The sequence below is a fragment of the Crassostrea angulata genome, chromosome 2 (assembly GCF_025612915.1).
Source record: "Crassostrea angulata isolate pt1a10 chromosome 2, ASM2561291v2, whole genome shotgun sequence".
NCBI lineage: Eukaryota > Metazoa > Mollusca > Bivalvia > Ostreida > Ostreidae > Magallana > Magallana angulata.
This window is the reverse complement of record NC_069112.1, coordinates 37,664,969-37,684,799: the sequence shown is the minus strand read 5'-3', so window position 1 is coordinate 37,684,799 and position 19,831 is coordinate 37,664,969. Positions and strand designations below refer to the sequence as shown.

Sequence of the window (19,831 nt, the reverse complement as noted above, 5' to 3'; positions counted from 1 at the left end):
CTGGGATATATTAACAAAAATTAATATTTTTCAAAAATCTTTTTTCTCAAATACCATTTGGCCAGAAAAGCTGAAACTTGTGTGGTAGCATACTCAGATGGTGTAGATTTAAGTTTGTTCAAATCATGGTCCCCGGGGCTAAGGTGGGGCTACAATGGGGGGTCGAAGTTATACATAGGAATATATTGAGTATATCTTTAAAAATCTTCTCAGAAACCAATCAATCAGGAAAGCTGTAATTTGAGTGGAAGCATCATCATGTAGAGTTGATCCAAATTTATGAAAATCATGACCCCCAGGGGTAGGAGTGGGGCCACGATAGGGGGGAGGCAAACTTTTACATAGGAATATAAAGGGTACTTTAAAAAAAATCTTCTCAGAAACTGGTCAGCTAGGAAGATGAAACTTGTATGGATGCATCCTTCTTTAGTACATGTATATATACAAAGTTGTGAAAATCATGACCCCCGGGGGTAGGCTGGGGCCACAATTGGGGGTCGAATGTTTACATAGAAATATTTAGTGTAAATCTCTTAAAATATTCTTCTCAGAAACTAATCAACCAGCCAGGAAAGCTGAAACTTGTGTAGAAGCATCCTCAGGTAGGGTAGATTCAAGTTTGTTCAGATCATGGGATATGATAGGTCACAACGTATGGGGGGAGGACAAAATATACATAGGAATGAAAATGGGATTATTTTTAAAATATCTTTTTCTAAAGACCACTTGCTTCGAGAAGCTTAACTTTACTAAAAGCAACCTCAGATGATGTAGATGCAAATTCTTTCCCAAAAAAAATTCTTGAGGAGTAGGGTGGGGCATTGGGGATCCGATTTTACAAGGGACATTTTTTAATTATTAACAAAAACTGAAAGTTTATGATATATGTTTTACTTGCATGCAATCATTTTGACATATTGCTGATTCTTTAAAATTGTTGAGACTTTGCCCTAGAAAATTGTTGGGTCCAACTAGGGGAACATAGTTTGACTTAGGTTTATATTCCATATATAAACAATTGTTTTTGAGAACTGCAATGCTCAACAGGTGATATCACTATAAAATCATCCTGTTAGAAAGGGGACTTGATTATAAACATAATAATATCCAGAGTGAAAAAATGAACTTTTATCTATACAAGATCTACAAGTATTATACTACATTGTCCATATATTTTGTATTATGACTCTGTTAAGCTGATTGTATCATACCAATTGTTGCTCAGGTGAGTGATGTGGCCCATTGGCTTCTTGTTTTTGTTATCTTTTATACTATGTAAATTCTAATTAAAAGGAACCAAAACAATTATCAATATAATGCATTTTAATCAATGTGTTTTTTTTCAATAACTATATTCACGAGATATGAATTACAACGTTAAATAGTTGTGTACTGAGTGTTCCTTTTCATCATTTAACATTTGCACGCAGCTTGTGATAAAAATTCCTATGGATTCCAATGCAATGAAACATGTGGACACTGTCGAGACGATAGCCAGTGTTTCCACGTCAATGGTACCTGTTTGAATGGTTGCAATGCTGGTTATCATGGAAGCTTGTGTAAAACAAGTGAGTTCATGAATCAAATGGCGTGGTCATCATGTTAAACGAAATATAACGCAATTAAAACGCAAATTGGTAGGCCAAATCAATTGTAAAAAGTATTTAAAATTTAAAAGAAATGAAATGTCATTATTTGAAAGGATGTACACAGGGATGGTATGGTAAGGACTGCAAAGAGAAGTGTGGACATTGTCTTGACGAAAATCGATGTTTTCATATTAACGGAACATGTATTTCTGGATGTCAACCTGGTTATGAAGGGCAACTATGTAAATCAAGTGAGTAAATGTAAAATGCACATTCAAGAACATATTAAAAATTTCTTTAGATACAAGTATGTGTATTTACCAAAATGAATCTAATATTATTTCTACTTGTATATAAGTTCCTTTTAACTTGACATGCGTTTCATTTCACTGAATGGTGAATGTGCTTTAGCAGTGTATATGTCAAGCACATGTCCGTATTTTCTTACCTTTGTTATGTTATATTACAAGCATTTACAGTAAATGCAAAAGGATTTCTTCTTGTAAGATATTTATTTAGAAAATGTTTCACTAAAAGCAGTAAGTGATAACACGAACTATTATCGCGATGAGATTGTAACTTTTCCCCAGCAGTATGTTTTATATAAGCGTGCGATTACTACTTAAGAGGAAGTTGCTTAATAATTTTGATAATATTCATAAAACTACAGTTTCGTTTGTTACGAAATAAATTTACGGTGCACACAAACTTGTTTCTTGACCAAATAATCAATTAAAAAAAAATGCCGGTATAAAGTGTGGATACCAGATAATAAGCAGACAATTCACTATACATGTCTTTAGCGTTTTTACCTCACAATTCCTCTAAAACACGTTCGCAAACCGATATTTAAAATTTACGAACACATCAATAGTCGCTATATTTTTTATGTACACAAATCATACTACTCACATAACGAGGATTGTGATTGTCTTTAATATAAACTCAGGGGTATGGTATGTATTGACATTTAAATATAGGATTATTTATTTTCAACCCCGCGGACAAAGTTTAGGCGGGTACTTTGGAATCACCCTGTCCGTCTGCCTGACCCCCTCCTCGATACTTTTTTATAAGTGCACGAAATAGTGTGAAAATTCGTACATACATGTATGTTGAACACAATTGAAAGATCTGCGACAGCATTTTCTAAGGTCAGACAAGATTTAATAATTTGATGACAGTTTAAGTTTCCATAATTTTATATAGTGTATTGCACATACTAATGTTGAAAAGGACTGGAGGTATACCTTACAAATTTTATTTTTCTGAAATTGATAATAAACATAATAAACTTTTTGATATTATTTCATATACACTGCTTGAAAAAATACATTTACAAAACTTTACAGCTTAAGTAAATGAACGTAAATGTTTAATAAAAAGCAAGGTTACATTTACTTTAAATTTACACACAGTAAAGATGTAAAGGTCATATTTAATAATCTTTACAAAATCTTAAATATATAAAGGTTATCTTTACTGGATAGTAAAGATGTAAAGGTCATATTTAACAATCTTTACAAAAACTTAAATTTATAAAGGTTACCTTTATATGATGGTAAAGATGTAAAGGTCACATTTAATATTCTTTACATAGACTTAAATTCTTAAAGGTCTTATCCTGAGTATGACCTTTCTCATAAAGGTTCATAAATGTTACCTTTCTATAAAGATGTAAAGGTCGTATTTAATATTCTTTACATAGACTTAATTTCATAAAGGTCTTATACTGAGTATGACCTTTTTCATACTTATTTTTGAACCTTACTTATTCCTTATAAGCTCTTATTCAAATTATCAATCCTATTACTAATCATGTAATGCTATTGTATGTGTAAATTAACTTTAACAACAATCAATTATCAATAACAATGAAATTTTTTAATAAACAGAAGCAAATTAAAAGTTATTCTGTGCAATTTTTATATTTTTATTGACAAAATTTGCATAATATAATAGTTCATATCAAAATAAAAAACAATGCATATATTTATTTTAAAATATTAACGTGAAGCATTGAAACTTAATGTGTTTTATAAAAAATTCTACATCTTATAACAAGTCATGATGCATAATAAATGAAACACTTTAAAAATGTAGAGTATGCACCTTGTGCAAGTGAGTGTGCATTTTTTGCGCATGATATGGCTTTATATATCAATACTGCATGTGCTCAACTTCATAAGCTTTTGTCTGGTAGAATGATGATGAGATAAGTGTTTACCTATGTGTCCAGCTTCACACAAAACTGCATGTGCTCGACTTCACAAGTTTTTGTTGTGTAGAATGATGATGAGATGAGTGTTTACCTATGTGTCCAGCTTCACACAGAACTGCATGTGCTTGACTTCACAATTTTTGTCGTGTAGAATGATGATGAGATAAGTGTTTACCTATGTGTCCAGCTTCACACAAAATTGCATGTGCTCGACTTCACAAGTTTTTGCGGTGTAGAATGATGATGAGATAGGTGTTTACCTATGTGTCCAGCTTCACACAAAATTGCATGTGCTCGACTTCACAAGTTTTTGTTATGCATATAAAAATGAGGTGACTATGAACCTGTTACAATGTGTAAAGCTTCACAAAATATTGTATGTGCACAACCTCTGATTCTATACTATATCTATACAACAAAATTTCAATGGATATCATAAACAATAGGCAAATAAATTTGATATTTGTGTACAAATCTAGTTGTCAGACAAAAAATAGACATCTTCAATCTACATAAAAAAAACAAAAACATCAGCATGAAGCATATATATCTTTCTGACAAACACAAACAAGCATGTTAAACCAAAAAAAACTACAAGTTAATAAAATATAGCATATAGCATATAGAAAACTTCACAAACTGAACTTCATATTCAAAATCCATTGTACAAATGAAATGCATTTCAAAATTACATACAATAATTTGTAGCATTAATTGTTATACAACTCTATAACACTAATAACCATAATAAAATAAATATGATTTGTAGTGGGAAAAGAAAACTAAAACAGTATCAAAACATGCTTGAGCCTGCAATCCAATACAATTCAAAATAAAAATCTCTCTCTTGGTATAACAACAATTCCGTTAACACCTTGAAAATTCTGATATGCATGAACAAATTTGGATTTTATTCTCTGAATTGGAATGAAGCTAGCAGGTCCCTCATCCTCATATACATCTGCTTTCCAAATTTCAATAGGTTTACCATAATAATTTTGTAAAGATTCATTAACAGGTGAAAACCATTTAACCCTTGCAAGACAATGAACATGTGATACTCCCTCAATGAGAACATTATGTAGAATTATTTTCTCAACTTGTCCCGGTCTAGGTTTGAGATTCATATTCTCAAATGATGAAATATGTCCATTTTCACCTACCCAATGGCCGGTGATCATTGAGGAACGATTGCTTCTACCTTTCTTAGTTCCAACAAGATTTCCAAAAAAATTTACACTGTCAGTTGATCTACATGTGTTGCACACTACAAAAGTTTCAAAATTTGCATATATAACAGCATACAGATCCTTCAAAAAAGAAATATCTCCATCATTGACAAAGGAATTTCTTAAAGTAGAATGGGAAAAACCTTTTGTAATGAATGCATCAATTGACCAATCAAAATAGCAAAAATCTACATTTCTAGAAGACATGTGAAAAAAACTTTCATACTGACACATCTGCATTTCTGCTAATGTACCTCTATCTTTTCCATCAATCATAGACACAATCTTCTTAAAATCTGGTCCAAAGTTTTGAATTACACTTTCCTCACAGTCAATATCAACAACATGCAAAGTTTTTAAAAATTTTCTCATAAGCTGTAGCTCAACAAATCGATTATTAGATGGAATAGCACCTAATATTCCATTTTCTCTTTCAAAACTGAAGAGCCAAAATGCATATACAGGACCAAAATCATTCAAGCACTTATGTAAATGAGCATGCAAATGCATATTTGGTGTAATAGCCTCTTGACCAAATGCTTTTTTCTACAGATTCACAAAATGACAAGAGCAACTTGTGTGCTACCTTAACATTGCTTTTGCCTAGTGATCGAGTACACAAAATTTTACATGCCAAAACAAATTTCCGCCAATATTCTAAATGATTATCAGGGAGAAGACCTTTAAGTGCATAAACTGAAAATATAATGGTCCAGTTTTTCCACTGGTCAGCATTAAATGAACCATAGCTTGAGGAAAACTTTTGAGGCAATTTGCCAATATCTGAGGGACAAATGACCATTGCAATTTTTTCTTGTATTTTATCAAAATGTTCTGGCAAAAGAAGCTTCTGATCTTTCCATACTGTTAACATGCGTTTTGCTGTTCCCAAAAACAAATTATGCATTGGGTCAATTATTGTCATAGCAATAGGATCAAAATAATCAAGCTCTAAAAGTACTGAATATCTTATCCCATTCTTCTTTTCTATCTCTTCTCTATGGGATTTGGTTTTACATTTCATAATTTCTTTGACCACCTTCATATGGGAATCTTTATCACGTTCCACCCATTCCTTCAAATTAAATCCACCATAATTTTTTTGACCAATATCTCCTTCAAACCTTTTAAAGCATTTGTTACACCCCATTGTAGCTGAATGACCAAGAAACCCACACAACTTTCTGCTTGCTGGGATATCACACCCTACACACAAAAGGGCGAGCCTGTATTTTACAGGATCAGAGGGGGATGTATAACTATACAAATAAAAACCCTCCCATGCCTCTTGCAACTCATCCACTAATGGTTCCAAAAAAGTATTTGTGGGAGGTTCTGTTTTACAATCTGGTATTATACCCACTAAAATAATGTTGTTTCGTTTAAAGCGCTCTTCTCGTGGCAAATTTAAAATTGATAGATAAACAGCACCAACAGAATAATTTGAATATTTAAAAGGTTGAAACCAATCTACATTTAACATAAGTCCAAAATTTCTTTGCTCTGTAAAAAAATCATATTTTCTTCCATTAAAGTCTTTCCAAATATTGCCATTATAAACATCACTTAATATATCTTCAGAAGAACTTTGATTTCTCCAATTATTACATAATTCTTCAAATCCCCTTTTCTTCACAAGTCTATGTACACTTTCCTTCAGACTTTTGTAACAATATGTTTTCCGTGCTAAAAGACTTGCTTTAACTGTGACATCATTTAGTAGTATTTCACCACAAGGTTTTCTGAAATGAGCAAGTTTGTGGTTGGGTTGAACTATTTTGCTGCATTTCTTTGAAATATTTCTACCTTCAACTGATTGAATACACTGAGAAAATTCATACAATGTAAAACATTTTGGACATACAACATATTTCTTAAAATTATCTAACTTTAAATGCAATGCATTATTTGCTTGATATACAGTTGATGGAAATTTCCTGTAAAGCTTGTCAAGAAAAGTGGAAGAGAATGAACACAGATAAAACACAGACTTGAGCAACAAAACTATAAAAGATAATGCAAGATCTGAAACAAAAAAAACTGACTGCCACCTAAAGAGAAGTTTCAATATTGTTTGAACATACAAAGTTTCCTGGTCTTCAGTTTCTATATCAGATGTCGACTCTCCTTCACTGCTTTGAATTATCATTTCTAACAATTCATCATCAATAACTGTACCTTCACAGTCACTTTCAGTGTCGGACGATAACTCATTCCTTTCAAGATCACTTGCGGCACATGCTTCCGTTTCTTCTGTTTCCATAAAGCAGTCAACTGTGGCTCTGGATGTAGACGGAGTGTCCGAGAGATTGGTTGTTTGCACATCTTGATCACTAGCAGCACTCGTCTGGTCATGAATGGGTTTCTTTTTACATGTATGTCTTGCAAAGTACCTGTTTGAAAATTCCTCATTGCAGGTCATACAGAACTTTCTCTTTCGCTTTTGATCATGAAGGTCCATCAAGAAACTAAAAAAAAAATCAGCGATAAATTTCAGAACATATGTACATAAAATTTAATTAATCAAACATAAAATAATATTTGCAAGAAAGATTTTTAAGGTACTAGAGCTCTCTTTAAGATGCCCCCTTCCTCGGGTTTATATGTAATTTAACTAGATCTTATATAGTACTACATGTACTAAGAATGGATAAATTATAGAAAAAAAATAAAAAATGGATATTAAAAGCATTCAATGGCTATGAAAAGTAGAAGGACAAAAATGACAATTCTTAAACTTTGTTTGCTTTAGGTATAATTGTATGCCTCAGAAAACTTACACAATGAAAAATTCCTCATTCAGACTTGACAGTTGACATTCCCCATTTCCTCTTTAATTTGTTCTTTGTTGCAACATAAGATTTAAAGTCCTTCATCAATGGGTCCTGGAAAAGGCTTGAAGATAAAGGTGTATCCTCTTGGGCACTGACCGGGGGATTTGGATTTACATCTATACATAGAATTAAGGGATATCATATTCATAACAATTGAACTTACGTTTAACTGCTGAATTATTGGTTGAAAATTGGATTTGGAATTTTTTAACACAATGCCATTAATATAAATTAAAGGAACAGAAAAATCTACATATTTAATAGAATGAAATATTTTTAAAATCAATCAAATAAATTACATCATCATTTGTGATTTAAATATTTCTAAAATATACAAACATACCTTTCTTTGTTTTCTGTTTTCTTTCATATCTATCGCAAAAAGTCCCCAGAGATTCATCTGAATCAGACGCGGAAGAGGCACACTTAACTTCTTCCTCAACTTCATGTTTGTGAAATCTCCGACTTCTTTTTAATTTTCTTCTTTTCTTTGATCGCTGCTTCACATGATTGGCTGTCTTTGTCTTACTGATACCTTCTTTCTCCATGCAAACTGTTAAAATAAATTTTATTAAGATAATACAATGTCTCAAAATTTAAAATTATTGATATTTCCCCACTTGCATACAACTGTAACATTGTTGATTTCTGATTATTGTCATGATATATACATCTATATATGCTGCCTTTCAAAATACAGATTTAAAATTACAATATTGCAATAGCTACAAGACACCTACAAAGAATACATATGTATTCTGAAAATTCTTGGGCCAAAATAAAATTATTGTTTGCTTGGAACTGCCTCCTGAAGTGTTTTACTCAAATACTACCTGCTGATCAAGTTTTCATAAACCAAAAATGAAGAAATTATTTTTTTATTGATTTTTTTCTCATTGTACAATGATTACATATACAGGTGAGTAGTACATTTGTTCATGTTTTTGAGATACTATTAATAGCATTTAATTTCCACTGCTTATGGAGATTTTTTTTTTTTTTTTAAACCAAGTTTTAATTAGGTAAACTTCCAGTGTGAACAAAAAAATATCCACACTCCCTCCTGGGTCTGAAAACACCAAGATGGAAATTCCAAACAAACAATTTTTGTGAGGGCCTTATTTACATAATATATTTACCACTGCTGCATATCAATGATAAGCATCAGGTTTACATATTAATAATCCTAAATCCTTCCCTTTGGTGTTCAGATCTTCATTGATTGTAAACTTTTAGTGCTGGTATGTTAATGTATGTAATTATATAACTACTATTAACAAGTAAATAAGATGAAAATTTAATTTAGTTTACAACTGGCAAGTGGTAAATCATTATCTTTGTGTAATCCATTATCTGCTTATGTTTTCACACTATGGGGCATTATCTTGATTAGATTTACTACTGAAATGACGGGTCAAGAATGCTTATCTTTATGAAAGATCACTAGGAGGCTTCATTCCAGAGTGAACTGCACAGCATGATTTGTGTATATCTATGCAAATACAAATGCCATGTGCCAAATATGAGTTTTGACACAATGGATACATTCAATTACTTTTAATTAACAAATGAATGTCAAACTTACTTACAATATTTCATGTAGATTTTTCAAAACTTCTGAAGTAGTTATCTATATAAAGTGCATTTCTTAAAGAGCATTAGTACAGCTAGAGTACAGGGATTTTAAATTTTCTAATTCAACTGTTCAAAATATAATCATTTGAAAACAATTTTCAAAAGAAATTTATAAATGTACATGTTTTCATAGAAATCATTTTTCAAAATGCTAAATATTCCCTTAAGATTAAGTTTTGTTTATATAGTATATAATAAATCTTTGACACTGAGTGGTGAAAACACCTCTCTCATGGATCAACAAATATACATCACGTAATCTATCTTTAAATGTTAGAATGAAATTTAATGAATTTACTGACCTGTTTTGCATATGTTAGGCCTTTGCCAATTATTGGCTAGGACCACAACCTGAATAACCATTGGAATATATTTACCAACCCCCATCCCCTAAAATTACTGGATAATTTAATTTACAGTTGACATTTGAAGACACTTAATGTTTAGAGCATCGCACAAGCTTTGCTGAGACCTAAGAGATCTTTAACTTGCTTCCATTCTTTCATATTGAGTCGATGTACGTAAACAAATGATTATAGATTTAAATGTATTGTGTCACAGTGAACTCGCTCTATATATTTCCGGCAATAAATTTTAGAGTATGGATCAAACATGTTATGTGTGTACTAGCTATTTCAAGATAAACTGCGATACCTAGCTGCCTCAGATGATTAGTTTTCAAAATTTCTTCTGGCTTCTACTTAGATATGGAGATTATGTATATACAAGCCAGATTTAGTGTCTTATTTTTCCAATTTTAAGCTATATTTGCATAGACAATACATCAGTAAGGAGGAAATAAAAAAATATAGTGCTTTTAAAGTTACAGCCTTGTTTGTCTTTTGAACCCAATTAAAAAAAGAATAAAGACAAATAAATAAACAGTTAAAAATCTATGTAGATACTGCATATTGTCAAACCATCAAATAGGAAAATGGGAAATTACATATCTACATGTACAAACATGGACTTTGGGCAAGGATACAATGTAGGTATTTAGAATGCAAAAATAGATTTTTTTTTTTAAATTATGAACCACGAAAAAAAAAATTGAAGTCAGAAAACAAATTACAAAAGAAAAATAATATTTATCGCTTACACCTTTCATCAAACTACACACAAATTACATTTTACAGTCTGATCAAATCCCCCCAAAAGTAAAGAATGGTTTAAGGGGGAAGCAGATTTATGTATTTTGTAAGAATTTTTTAAAACTTTGAAAATAATTCTCTCTCCTCTCTCCCTTAAAAAATTATTTGATGTCAATTGATAATTGTCAATATATCAGTTAGTTGTCAATGATGCACGGTATGTGTAATTCTTGCTGCGCTTAAATTATATATATATCTTCATGCATATGAGTTTAAGATGGCGACTTTGTACAGAAGCACCCCCATCTCTCTCTCAACCCCACCCCCCTTCCTTCATCTACTAGCTGCAACATAATGCATTTACAAATAATGACCAAGAGACAGGTCGTTATTGATACAATTTTTAGACCTCAATTGTACCCAATACTGCTGTATTAAAAATATGTTCAAATAAAACTAAATGTGTTCCACTAAAGATAATGCGTATTTTGCAAAAAATGTGACACAAAGCAGCTCGCGACACAAAAAGATTATTATTTTTATAACAACCCAAAATTAGAGGAGGGTCATATAACAAATAAAGAAAACTGAAAGTTCTATAGGTATAGCCTAACGTGCGAGTACCCATTATTGCCGAAAAAATCATAAGTTTTCTCTATTATTCTCTTCATGTAAGCTGTCATGTAAAAGTTTCTAGGCAAATCTCTGCACTGTTCATTTATTTAATTTGAGGAATAAGTTTTATTTTATTCTCATCAATATCAACTTTTCTTTTCGTTGTCCCTGCGGCCACATGCACACAAAGGGAGGAACATGTGCTTCACATGTCTCGGCACAAATAATTACGAATAAAGATTTGCATTGCTTATTTATTTAAAGCTATTTTAAAATAAGTTTAAGTGTGTCCAGTTAAAGAAATAATGTGTGTGAAAGTTAATAGCAACGCCTCTGATTTACACTGCAGGTGCGTGTGATAAATCTTTGATCCGCCTCAGGTTGCAAACAAAATGGCGTTTTACAAGCAAGCAGACGCTCGGTTTTCTTTCTTAAATATTGTGTAGTAGAAATGGTATCTTGCTTATTTTTTTCAAATATAATAACACGGAGGTAAATATTCTTCGAATTTGGACCTAAACAAAAAATGCTCTGTCATCAAAGAGGATTACAAGTCAAACATTCAGTGGCATGTGTCATCCCACGGGTACGGATACAATTGAGATACGTTTTCATAGGCTTACGTTTGTTATGGTGAGTTCCGAGATACGTATTTGAAGTAAATTTTCTTCTTTCACAACTCTTATAGGTCTATTATTTATTTTGGTTTGTAGCTAAAAACACGGAATAGATAGCGGAAATCTTGCTGTTTTTAAAACAATCGGCATAATCCGAGATTCCTCTGACTCTAACCCCCGCTTTTATATTGTGACTTGACTTGCAAGTCACAATATAAAGGCGGGTGTTAGATCTAGAGTCAGAGGAATCTCGGATTACAATCGGCAATCATGGGTACTCGGCAATAATGGGTACTCGCACGTTATGTCTAAAAGAATATTCGATTTTCATGCATGTGCACACATTTCTAACAACTTTACTTTAAGAAATACTTACATAAACTTGGATTTCCTTTGTTCTTGACCAGTTGATCGAAATGGCGTGGTGCGTATCATATTACAACTACGTCAGCATGGTCAGCATCATTAACTTTATCAATAGCGTATTCGATGTTGATCAGAAAGTGTAAAATCGTGAATTTTTCTTTACGAATAGGTTTAGCTATTCCGCAGACTTTTAAGATATGGCATTTTGAATAATTTACTAAACGATGATCTATTTCCTTTCATAAGCTATTCATAAAATATGCAATAAGTAAAGTACAAAACTTGGTACGATCTGTCATATCAGATGCTGATAAAAAAAATAGCCAATAGAATCATCCCTCTCAGCATGCACTTTGCGCGGTCAGTTTCTCCGAGAGTTTAAAAAGGAGTTTGGATGTGCGGCTTGACCAAACACAAAGTAAAGATGGATCGAGACTCTGACGCCACAGAAATTGAAGATGAAAGTCTGCATCTGTACTTTTCCGGTGAAGATTCTCCATCCCTGTTATCTGGAACTCCAAAGGTAAGCTTTTGTTTTTGTTTTGTTTTTTCTTTTTTGTTTCAAACGTTCAAAATTCTGTTCTGAACATCAACAGTCTCTTTACTGTTCTAATAGTGACGTTAGTGTTAAAACCAACTTTGTCTAAATTATCATTATAACAGTTAACTAATTGAAAAAAAAATCACATAGGGAGGAGGAGGAGGTGGATTATTTTGTATGCCCAGGGTGGGGAAGGGCAAAGGCACTTGCTCATACCTTTAACTTTATGTGAATTCAGAAGGGGGTAACACATCTTCTGAGAAATTTAACTTTTAATAGTTTAACAAAGGTAGCTGGTCTATAATTAGGCAAATTTCTTTCATAAGGATCCTTAACATCCCATGACTTCTACTCTTTTAGTTTACGACAGAACATCACAACATGGCGATTTTAGCGCTTTGTAAAACAGTTTATATTGCCAAAATTTGTTGTCCATCTCTGCGGTGCAGTGGGTGTTGCTTCGGTCTACTAACCTGCATGCAGGTTCAAATACTGCAGGGACTTTTATTTTCATAAATAGCATTAAAATTTAAAAAGTTGATTTTCTACAAAACTTGAATTTTGCTAAAAATCCATATCTTTAAGTAATGTAATTTAGAAGAATCTGCTTGCATGCAGAACTTATCCCAGGTGTGTGGAGGACCCTGAAGGAATATACTTCATTGAAAACAGGGATATCAGGTTATCAACATTAGCTTAAAAACTCTCTACTGGTGTGCGACCAGTTAATGTAAATGATACTATTAGGTATATAATTTTTTCTACAGAAACAAAAAGTCTGGATTTGATAGGCAAGAGCCCTGAGGGTCATCTTTGAGCTCAGTACAAATCCCCAACTAAGTTGATTTTATCTTTTTCCCCATGCCAATCATATCTCTAAACTTTACATGCTATTAGTTGAAACATTTTAAAACGAAATGAATTTTTTTAGGGAACTCAGAATGGGGAGAAAAATGTTTGCACTCTTAGACGATCTCCCAGAAAAACTGTGAAAAATGTAAATACTCAAAAAGACAGCTATCTTCATCAGAGTCTGGAGATTCAAATGACAATACAGAAGTACAAAAGCCTGAGCAAAGACAAAAGGTAAGACAAGCATGACATTTCATTAGTTGAACTGTTCTAGTTTCAGGACATGCTAATTCTCTGATTTTTTTAAACATTATTTACCTATTTTAAAAAGCTGGAAATAAAGTGCAATCTGAAGATAGGTTATTAAGAAAAATGCAGAAAAAATCTTCTCGACAGCTGATATCAACAGAGTCTGATCATGAGGATTCAGATAGCCTTTTAAGGAGATCAACATTTCAAACTCAGAAGGTATATTTATAACTGCATGATATTTTCTTATCAATTGTAAGTTTAATTATCCTTGTGCGTTTATTTTTGGACAGTCTTAATCCATGGGTTTCCTTCAGAAATTAAATGAGCAATGATTTTAAAATTTGAACATATCATTAGGAGTAGCAATGATCATAGCTTGCTTTTTTTTACATTAGCTGATTAATCTTTTTATACAGTTATATTTATGCTCTCAACATAAATACATGTTTTTCATTAATGAATCTTTAGTCTTAAAAAAGTTTGCAGACAATACATCAAAGGGTTCATTATAGCATTTTTATTACTGTAGTTCAATTTTTTGATTTTAGAGTGATAATTAACAAAATTAGCTTTTTTTGTTGGGATAAACTTATTATTTACTTTTTGACTTATTTGAAGCACATTTTATTAAAATCTCAGTCGATTGATTGTTAGTTTACTGTAGTACCATAAGCATACAAAAGTGCATGTGCTTCTATGATAATGAGCAATATGTAAACAGAAATTATTTTAATCGCATTGAGAGGCATAAAGGGTTACTCAGCTCTACAATGCTCGCATGTTTTCCATGACATTTCGGCAGATTTGGATTATCATAAATGTCGGAAAATAAAATAAATTATTACGATGAAAATGTTTTATTGATCTGAGTTGTTTGTGGTCCTAACAAACAAAAGTTTTATTTTGGCCCAATATAGTGAGTCATTTCAGTCTCTTTTCCGTTGAATTTTTCTAGAAAAAGAGTTTTACTCCACGTGTTGAAATTAGAAGATCGCCAAGATAATCTGTCAGAGAAGCTGCATCTCCTACTGCAAATGCAAGTTTTCAAGCATTGTCATCATCGGAGTCTGGGGATACAGAGGACTCTTTCCACCTCCAAAGGCCCCACTCTACCAAGGTTAGATATAGTTTTATGGAAACCTGTAGGTTTAACATGATTTATATATAAATCAATAATAAAACTATATTTATAAAGGATGGTTCAAAAATTGGTTTTCTTCTAAATGTAATACATTGTAACTTTTATTGATAGAAGAAGACTCCAGAAGATGGACAAACACCAAAAGCAAGTCAAAAATCAAAGGAAAAGAATAAAGTAAGAACTCTTTTCTTGCCCTTGAATCAATAACTTACTGTTGATGCACATATTTTTGTTGGGTTTAAATTTAATTGTTTTTTAACCAAAAACAATTTTGTTGGCAATTAATTTTGTCATATTGTAATCCCTAAAATGTATTGCATTAGCATATCAACTCTGTATTTATTAAAGATACTTGGGTTAAAAATTCGTCACGAATTTAATTTTGTTCAATATTACTGCCAACAAAAATAACAAAATTTAAATCCTCAACGAATATTTCTGCTTCTACAGTATATTAACATGTAGATATACGTCCATGAATAATGTATTGGTTTATTTGTTTAATTTCAAAATCATTAAACTTAAAGTTTATTTTTAATTTTGTTGTTAAGACACCAGGAACATTTTCAAGGAATCAGCCAGCAAGTGTGTCAGCTGTAAGAACTCCCATTAATGGTAAGATCACTATTCACCTGTACATAGTCATACGTAATGAATATATTTACTCTTTATATGGAATATTTGATATTTATTTTTAACAATATTTTACTACAGGAAGTGGAAGTGTGTTGAAAACACAAATTCAACAAATATTGGCAAATCAGAATGAGATAATTCAACAGCTGAACACTGTCAAGAAAGATGTGAAAGAAATTAAAGGAGAAATGGAAAAAAGAAAACTGGAAACCAATGAACCTATTCAAGTTCCAAACAGAATACGAGTAAGTTAATATGCTTTACTCGGGATATTGCTGAAGCAAAAATAATGGTGTATGCTGCAGTTGATAGCTTTTAATGGTATAGAATACCTTTAAAATTTAATTTATGTTTATCCTCTTCACACACGTACACACATGTATATAAAGGAATATGTTCGTAACATTTCAATTACTATCATTATTTTCAACAAAAAAATTATTAATTAATAACTGGTATTTTCTTTCCAGAGTGCCGTGAAGGACGCATTTTTAAATGGTCAACAGAGCAACAATCTCAGCTGGAACTGCAGCAAAAGGTACCCAAACATTTATTTTGTCTGTTTGAAGAATTTTTTGAACTCGTATAAAGTACATACATATACTTTGCAGATTTATGTTCATTAACATAAACTTTAATTGAATTGCATGCAAGATAAACAGAGGCGTCCGAAGCAAATTGAAAGGGGGGGGGGTGCTAGTCTAATCATCGGAAATCTTGACAAGAAAAAAAATTCCCCAAATCATGGAAATCCTAATGGGGGGGGGTTGAACGTACCTACCGAAATGTTTACCCCCAAATCATGAAATTCCTAATCCTTATCCGTAGTATACCTATGACTCCATTTTCAATATCACTATATTATTATTTCAATCTTTTTAATGTAAATTTAGGAAACACCCCAACCCCCGATCCGACACGCCTATGATAAATTGGTATAAACCACAACAATAATTAATCAACTTGTGCAGAGCATTTTTAATTAATAGATTTTTAATGTTTGTAGATTCATGGATGAAGAGAATTTGGAGTTGACAGACTTCATCAAAAAAAGTGTTCAGGGCATAGCTCCCGAGGAGAAAATTGAAGTGATAAATGGTAAAAAAAAAAAAAAAAAAATTCAAATGAACTTTTTAAAGATTTTATGTATACAGCTTCATTCCTTTCATATGTCATATCATATAGTAAAATGAATTATATTTCTAATGTAATGAATGAAGGAAGAGTTCTTTAGGAAGTAATAAGGTGTATTCTATTTATTTATGTAAGGAATTTAAGACAGTGGTGAAGCCTGCAACAATAATTTTAATTTATAATCTTCACTATATTTTAATTTGATATTTTTAGCTGCCATTAAACGATACTTCACTTCCCAAAAAGAGGCAGAAAACAGGCAGAAGAAGAATAAAACAGAAATTCACAAAAAGAGACAGGCGACGTACGAAAGAAAGAAAGAGGTGAGAACAGATAAATATTAGTGCCAAAGAATGATTATTATTATTCCTATGTTTTGAAAGGATATCTATAAGGCCATCTTTACTAAAAAAGAAAATTACCCCTTATTTTCAAAATGGGTCAGTTGCATCAGGGGAAACGATTTTTTTTTTTCTAACTTTGTCAAAACATACTTTTAAGTCTTTTTTGAAAGGAAATTTATTATATGTTTTTTTTCTTATTTCAGAAATTAAAAAGAAGAAAAGTAATGATAGAAAAAAAGTCTGGTTGGTCAAAGGAAAAGAAGACCAAAGTTCATCAGTTTTTGCAGCTTCCAGAGGCCCACAAATACATGAGCAGTGATGAAGAGGTGGACAATGGCTTCCTGTCCCATCCTTATTCATGGGAGAGTGAGGATTGGAGAAAAATTAAAGATAGCCTGGACAAAAAGTTTTTAGAGACATGCCCTCCACGCAGCAAGCGGCTGTTGGCTAAAAGAACAAGGGGCTCAGTCAAAAACCAAGAGCCACCCAATGTTGACCCAACTCATTCGTGGGTTTTAAATGAAGATTAAAGTGTTTTTAATTATGATATATTGATAAATATTATTGTTGTTTCTATGAATAAATAATTTCTTCACACAACGTTTAGTCTGATTTTTTTGAAAGTCGGAATAAAGCTATAAAAACATATTAAGTAAATTATGAAAATCCAGTAAAATTTGTAAATATATATACCTTTAGTTTCAAGTAAATATCAACTTTACTTGCATTGATTAGAAGTAAAGTTTTGTAATGGTTAATATTTAGAACCTTTAATGTTCAGTAAAAATAATTTTACTTGTAATTACATGCTTATAAAGGCATTGTTAAAGATGAACTTTACTGTCGTAAAGGAATATTTACTTTCGGTAAATGTAAAATTTACACAATCTGTAAAGATGTTGTAAAGTGAGCCATTACAAACATTTACTTGTATGTAAATATGAGTAAAGATCACATTTACCATATTTTCCTTTTTTAAGTAAATAGGAGTAAAGGCAATTAAAGACAATGTAAATATGACTTTTACAATAACTTTTCTTGCTTTGTAAATACAAATTTTCATGCAGTGATAGAACCGTCAATATGGATGTTTTTCTCCTTTTTTCATTACTAAATATGTTTTATAAATATACATCAACTAACAATGCAAACTGTTTGTTTATCAATGAGAAATTCTTAGGCAGTACTGGTAAGGTCTACTTTGCTGTCGCGCAGATAAAAAATAAGGGAGAATGATTACTTTGACAACACACAAAACAACAGGCCATCACAAATGCAAAAGAATAATATAGTGCGCGACTGTTATTTGTACGAATACATTAATGTACATTTAAGGTTACCTCAGTGTGAAACTTTAAAGTCAAATTAGGAAAAAATTACTTTAAATGTAAACTGTTTGATCGCGATGCACTTGTCGATGTTAAGTCATTCTGTTGTTTTTGCAGTAGGGGACGTGAAAAAAGCAGCAGATTAATAATTATTTTTTTACATGGGAAAATGCATTTAATAAATTAATAGAGCATAATCTTTAAACAATTTTTTACCTATAATTTCTATTCCTTATGTCTGTTCTATTCCATCTTGTAATTTTTTAGAGCTAGTTTTATTTTTTCTCGGGTATTTAATATACAAATTCAATTTATTTGACATCGGGAAGCTTACTTAATCTGCTTTTTACAAGGGCACACACTTAAAAGATCATTATCATCCTCTAAGTATATATAGATAGATACATGTATAAAAAGAAATATACTGCTGCTTGGATAAAATCTACAGAGTGAATAATATATAACTAAAAAATAGAGCGAATGTATACTAAATTCAATTGGAGCTCATATCCTTTTATTTTAATATAAGATGAACTCCATACTAAGTAGCAGACATTTCTAAATCTAGTAGAATAGTAGAATATATTTATTATCAAAATATTTCTTAAAATACACAAGTACGAGGGTTGTGCAAAAAGTTCGTGGACACATGTAATTTTATTCAGACTTATCAGGAAGTATTATAATATAGTAATATATAGTATACTGATGTATATGTATAAAAATCAGCAATGTACATTTGTGTAATGAAGTAATCAATGTGTATACATTGCCTATGCAGTCCGCACGGCCCAGTCTGACGTTGAGTTATAACGACGTTTCTATAACGTCATAGCCCTGGGTCTACCTGAAAGTAATATGCCGCATTGTAGATAAGTAAACCGAACTATTTTGATGTTTTTCCTGCTTCCTCAATCGTTTGTTTAATTTTTTTTTATCGGTGTTTCACCTCAGTTGACACAATTTTATGATGGTGTGCTTTTTCATGCGTTGTTAAAGACATATACTTGCCGTAATATCTTTGAAAAGTCCACTGCTGGTTTGAAAATATTTGCAAACGACGTATGAAAAGGACGTACACAATACAAATTACATCACAATAGAGGATTATGCATTTTTGAAATATTTTATAAAAACTGTAATTATTCATATCTAAAAACTCAATTTCAAAATGTGGACAATTTTTACGCTGGGCCTTATGTACTGTACTGTCGGCGACCTTTTTATACATTAAACTTTTACTTTATTTCAATGAAAAACTGTCAAAACCACTTTAGTTTGATTTGAAAGTTTATGACAAAGATTTAAATATACAATATGTATAAATAAACACCTATAAAACGCAATCATCCACGAATTTTTTGGACAATTTTCGTATGTGCCTTGACATGCGTTTCCTTTTACTT

General features: G+C 31.6%; 1 protein-coding gene and 1 pseudogene across 1 annotated transcript; one reads left to right on the top strand and one right to left on the bottom strand.

Annotated features, from left to right (window-relative positions):
- Positions 1–3,506: 3,506 nt before the first annotated feature.
- LOC128170614 (uncharacterized) lies at positions 3,507–12,264 on the bottom strand. Its single transcript, XM_052836393.1, has 4 exons — positions 12,208–12,264; positions 8,217–8,426; positions 7,820–7,989; positions 3,507–7,507 (listed from the first exon to the last, which is right to left on the bottom strand). Exon 4 carries the CDS (start codon positions 7,498–7,500, stop codon positions 5,524–5,526), a length of 1,977 nt encoding a protein of 658 aa, XP_052692353.1. The 5' UTR covers positions 7,501–7,507; positions 7,820–7,989; positions 8,217–8,426; positions 12,208–12,264; the 3' UTR covers positions 3,507–5,523.
- A 327-nt stretch (positions 12,265–12,591) lies between these two features.
- Positions 12,592–17,630, top strand: LOC128170652 (caldesmon-like; annotated as a pseudogene).
- The last annotated feature ends 2,201 nt before the right edge of the window (positions 17,631–19,831 follow it).